The sequence below is a fragment of the Barbus barbus genome (genome assembly GCF_936440315.1).
Source record: "Barbus barbus genome assembly, chromosome: 45".
Lineage (NCBI taxonomy): Eukaryota > Metazoa > Chordata > Actinopteri > Cypriniformes > Cyprinidae > Barbus > Barbus barbus.
This window is the reverse complement of record NC_136723.1, coordinates 18,220,871-18,226,856: the sequence shown is the minus strand read 5'-3', so window position 1 is coordinate 18,226,856 and position 5,986 is coordinate 18,220,871. Positions and strand designations below refer to the sequence as shown.

The following is a 5,986-nucleotide window of genomic DNA, read 5'->3' as shown; positions in this document are numbered from 1 at the left end:
TTGGGAGTTATGATTTGGTGTGTGCAGACGACATACACCTTCCTGGAGGACTCCGTCTGTCATGACCTCCCACCCAGCCTCTCTCTCCCACTACCTCTCCTGTGTCCTCTGTCATCCTCTGTCCCTCTGCATCCTGCCAGACCCTCAGCTTATCCTCAGCCTTCCATCTGTGGATTGGAGTCGCTGTGGGCCTGTCAGTCTCCAGCTCCATCAAGGTCGGAGGATCCCCTGTCTCCGCATCCAACCTCCAAGACCCGGACTCCGCCTTGGCCTGTCGACCCATCGACTCAACCGTGGCCCATCAGTCCACCAGCTCTGCCGGACTCCCTCATGCTTCCGGCTCCGCCTTGTTCGGTCATCAACCTGCCCTCACCTTAGGACTACACTCCTCCAGCTTCACCTCATCCCTCCATCCCTCTGGCTCCGTTGGGCTCCTCCCTCCCTCCAGCTCCACCTTGGTCCTCTGTCGCTCTGGCTCCACTGCGGCCTTCCAGAACCCCGCCTGCGCCTCGGTCTCCTGAGCCATCTGCTCTGCCTTGGTGCTCCGGATCCTCCCCGTCTCCCTGGCTCTGCGGCTCACCGTCCTCACCATGGGCTCCTCTCCCACCTGCTCCGCCGCCGTCATTTGGCCCCCTGGTGTTGTCAGCCCTTCCTCCACCATGTCTCCTCCCTCCGTCGGCTCCACCGTGGGTCGTCCTCCTGGATGGGCTCTGGAGCATCTCTCGTCTCTTCCTGCTCCGGGCTTCTCCTTGGTTCCTCCCTCCATCTGTTCCATCCTGACTCCTCACACCATTTTCGCCGCCCTGGCTCCTACCTCCATCATCGCCGCTCTGGTTGTCTGCCTGCCCGTCTTTCTGCCAGCCCTTCGCCATCCCTCGACCATCTCCTGACCCTTTCTTCTTTGCAGCTCGAGGTTGCACCTTCCGGAAGAGGAGGTGATCTGTCACACTATCAACCTGTTTTGACTTTGGTTGCCTGTCTAGTTTTGTTCTTTGACCTAGTTTCTGTCTCCCCTTTGATTATGTTAGTTCACCTGTGTCTTTTTAATTATCCTCGTATGGTCTGTGTATTTAAGTTTCTGTCCGTTCCGTTTGAGTTTCTCGGTTATTATTGTTGGATACATTTGCTTTGCTGTTTTGAACTTTTTATGGATTTTCTATGTTCGTTTCCCTGTGGATATACTAAAGACTGTGTATTGGATCTCCTCAGTGTCGTGCTCTTTATCTGAGCAAAGCACCCTATGACAATTTATTCTTTACCATAATAAATTCTGACAACATACAATGGGCTATCTTCAATTCACCCATAATTAACATGTATCATTAGCTTGATGGCTAACAGTGATTCTCTGTGTACAGTAGCACTCTGAATTTTCCAAGCTTGAGGATAAAGGGGCAGGAGTATCTATTCAGGTCTATAGAGAGGGTCCTAAACTCAAGAGTAATCTAACTATAAATTTGTCTGATGGATGGTAAATTAATGAGATGGTTCCAGTTTGGAGAAGGTAGAGTATAGACCATGTGTTCCTTCTGATTCTCTCTAATGATTTTACTGAAAGATTATTTTATTATTAGTTCAATAAGATTATATCAAATAACATTCAAACATGTTTGTCCATAAAAGCACTGTGACTGGTAATGAAATAATTACTTGAATATTCTCTGCTATTGAATGCTTTTCTGTAACGTCTTTTAATCACAGGTGACATAAAATATCAGACAACAGGTATCATGAGCTCCATGCACTCAAACTCCTCTGCAAAAGTGACCTTTGTTCGTCCTACAACATTTTTCATCAATGGCTTTTTTAATATCCCACATGTGAAATACTACTATGTATTCCTGTCTTTAGTGTATGTTGTGACTGTTCTAGGGAATTCATTTATCATGTGTCTTATATATTTAGTCCACAAACTTCACACAGCCAAATACATTGCTGTTTTTCATTTGGCCTTTTCTGATCTGTGTGGGAGCTCAGCTTTAATTCCAAAAGTCATTGACACATTTTTATTTGAGCACCAGGACATTTCATATGAAGCATGCTTGATATATATGTTTTTTGTATATCATTTCATGAACACGCAATCTTTGACACTACTTGTCTTGGCTTATGACAGACTGGTTGCTATTTGTTTTCCTCTACGGTATCATGCCATTGTGACCAAACCAGCCATGTTTCTGATCATAGGGGTGATATGGATTTTTTCTGTGACATTTTTTTCTGTACTTGTAGGTTCTGTGAATAGACTTTCTTTTTGTGGATCTAATGTCCTCGATAGTTTTTTTTGTGATTATGGCCCTATCTACAGAATAGCTTGTAATGATAATTCTCTAAATATTTTGTTGGGTAAAATTTGCTATAGTCTTCTGATTTTTACACCACTGATATTGATCTTCATTTCATATTTCTGCATTGCTCTGGTTTTGTTTAAGATTCCCCATGGTGTTGACCGTATCAAGGCCATAAAAACCTGTACCTCACATCTCATGTTGGTGGCAATTTTTTATATCCCGATTTTGAGTAATAATATTGCATCGATAATAACACCTTTGCATCCAAACACCCGGATAATTAACAATTCCCTGACGCAGACAATACCACCTATGCTGAATCCCATCATATACACTCTAAAGACAGAGGAGATCATGCAATCAATAAAAGAACTGTACAAACGCAGCAAGGTGAACACAACCACAGAAAGAAGAGTGAAATGTAGCAGGAGAATTTAAAAAATAAAAAGTATAGCTTTATTCTCACTGTATAAGCTGTGAGCAAGTCTGATTTTGTCTGTACTTGTACGAGAAATTGAATTGAAAAACAGGCCAAATACGTTTAAAACCTTTGGGCCGAAACCTAGTAGAGCTGATTTGTGATTCCTTACCCTTTTAAGAATAACAATTTCAGTAAAGATTCTAAATAGACATTTTGAATTCAGCGTTCACCTTTCCATTTCATTATTTTAGGTTAACAGTAAATCAAAAGAAAAGAAAAAAACAACAACATTTGAATTATATTTGCTTTCAATATAACATCATTTATAAATGCTTTTCTGAATAATGATTAGCTGTATTTGTGAGAGAACTGCACAGCTATTGGATAGTGGACACTGTTTTCTGTTCTTATATATACTGTATGTGTAATATCTTTATTATTTTGTGCAGTCACTAATTCTCACCATTCTGTGCTAAAGGTCACATAGGTGTTTTATGATGATCACCGACCACATAAGCATGTGCCTCAGTGAACTAAATTAATTAAAAGTAATGATTAAATTATACCTTGTTCATTTATCAAAATTAATGCAATATACAAATATAATAAACAGCTGTGTAAACCCTGCACACAGTACTCAATACAGTGTCTTACAAAAGCTTTTACATATTCTGTTAAATAACACAATGACATACCAGACATTATGTCAAAAATGCAGGACACAGCACACAGGCCTATATGTTACAACTTCTATGCATAATCTAATGTATTTTGAGTGTATATTTTTAAACAAAAATGCTGCGTAACGTACACTTTTACTTTTTCAACCTACTGCATCCAATGTGAATGTGCATGTGCATGTAGTTTTTAGCTTTGGTACGAGTGTTTTCTCTTGACGAAAATGTCTCTTAAACATTGTAAATGTTGTACCTGGTTACATCATGCCTTGTAACATAGGATTTAAGCCAAGAAGAGCAGTAACTGTTCAAGATAATATAAAAAAAATAAATCTCAAACTCATCTTCTCATGTGAATTAAGTGTTTTTCCATTTCTAGTCCAAATGGTTCTGAAACTAGAACCTGAAACTAGAACTAGTCAGTCGTATTAGCAACACTATTTGGTTAGGTAGGGCTGCAATTTTAAACAGTTCCACACATGGCCTGTGTCTGATTTTGAAGGCTGCGATGGCTGCATATACATTTACATTTATTCATTTAGCTGACGCTTTTATCCAAAGCGACTTACAATTGCTATATATGTCAGAGGTCGCACGCCTCTGGAGCAACTAGGGGTTAAGTGTCTTGCTCAGGGACACATTGGTGTCTCACAGTGGATTCGAACCCGGGTCTCTCACACCAAAGGCATGTGTCTTATCCACTGCGCCATCACCACCCCATATGCATATGTCGTAGAGGTTGTCTATTTTCAGAAAAGCATCCATTACATTCAAAAGTTAGAAAGAAATTACAGTAATTCGGCTTTACGAGGAATTACAGTCATTTTTATAATGTTGACTTTTATTAAATAAGACATCCTCAATGACGTACTGTATGCAACTGACAAATATGACCTCCGAAGGGTACAGCCTTTGAAATGAGACACAACAGATACACAAAACCAACATATGAATATGGCTTCATGTACATGAGGGATAGCATCGTTAGCGGCCATTGATTAGGCCTCACAGAAATCTATGTATTTTGTTCTGCTCACTGATTACCAGTTTATGGATTCAGATTAACCAGCGAGCCCCAGCCTCATATATTTCTCATACTCTAATAATATTTCACGAGTTTGCACTAACATATAATATGATTGAGAAATTAGTAAGCATATTTGGCGTGCTGTCCAGAGGGAGGGCTCTGAGCTCGGGATAGAGCCCGAACCCAGATAACCCCCCCCCCCCCCCCCCCATCCCAAGAATGGGATGAAATTAGATTAAGAGTGAGGAGTTGGGGTGGAGGCGGGATGCTGGAAAACTGTCATAGAACAGAGGTGAGTTGGCTGTATATATATACACGTGTTGTGCTTGTTAAGGTGATTAGCTGACGACCTGGGCCAGACTGATTATCTGATCGTGCTCCTCCCGAACTTTGTTAATGAAACATAATTTCCCGAGTTCGCACTAACATATAAAATGATTGAGCAATTAGTAAGCATATTTGGCATGCTGTCCAGAGGGAGGGTTCTGAGCTCGGGATAGAGCCCGAACCCAGAGAACTCCCCAAAAGAAGCTAATGGTATGAGACTGCAGCCGGAGAGAAAATTGTTAGTAACCCCCCAAAATATGCATACTGTGAAGAAAAAAGTAGGGTTAGGAGGCGGCCGGGCGAGTGGGTGGGGTCATGCGGTGCTTGACGGGAGCTGAAGGCTCTCCGCATCGGATGGCAAGCCCTACCTGCCGCCGAATAAGGAGCACGATGGAAGGCCAGGTGAGGTACTCTCGCTGCGTCCAAAGGGAGCTGCGGCTCTGCTGCACCGGAAGGTAGAGTCCCTCTTGCAGCTGAATGCGTGGCGTGGTTTAAAGCGTCAGATGGAGGGCTCACTGCGACCGAAGGGAGCTGCGGCTCTGCTGCACCGGAAGGGAGAGCCCTGTCTGATGCTGAACAGCAATGAGACCCGAAACGACGCAATAATTACAGGCATGAAGAAACTTGCAACGTTGTCTACTGCATTTCCCCCCGTTAAAATTCTGACAAACCTGTCCAGCAACCGAGAGGGGAGGCCTTGAACTACCCTTAGACTCTGGATCTGCATTTGTAGTTGCAGAACGTGGGACGTAGCTTGTGGATTTGGGTTGGGCCGTGTCTGGGCAGGCAGGGATAGCAGGATTAACTTGAGGGCAGGAAGTTTTGATGTGGGCTAACGACCTGCAGAGTGCGCATGTAATGTTGTGGCATCCTAAAAACACTCTGTTGTGGAGATCAGGGTTCAGTGCGCCCCAGTAGGGGCACTGATTCTACTGAGCCACGTGAACTGTGCATTTGGCAGAGAATAAATTGTGGTATTTATAGAAATGACCACCTCTGTAGGACAGCGCGAGTTCTGTGACTATGGCCAAGATAATCGTTAAGTTTGCGTCGTCTATGGGGAAAAACTGAGCAAACTACGTCCGTGTAGCGGCTGAAAGCGATGGTGAATTCGGAAAAAGAGAGAATGTGAGATGAGTTGGGAGCGGGGTTTTTTAGAGTAACGGAGAAATGCCGATTAGATTTGGCGACGGGGAGGATAGAAAGCAGAGATGAGACATCAATATCTGCACCTGCGAGGATC

At 43.2% G+C, this 5,986-nt stretch overlaps 1 protein-coding gene across 1 annotated transcript; it reads left to right on the top strand.

The window, feature by feature from the left end:
• Positions 1–1,730: 1,730 nt before the first annotated feature.
• LOC306863793 (olfactory receptor 6N1-like) lies at positions 1,731–2,729 on the top strand (the record flags this gene model as incomplete). Its single annotated transcript, XM_079407345.1, has 1 exon — positions 1,731–2,729. One exon carries the CDS (start codon positions 1,731–1,733, stop codon positions 2,727–2,729), a length of 999 nt encoding a protein of 332 aa, XP_079263471.1.
• Positions 2,730–5,986: the final 3,257 nt, after the last annotated feature.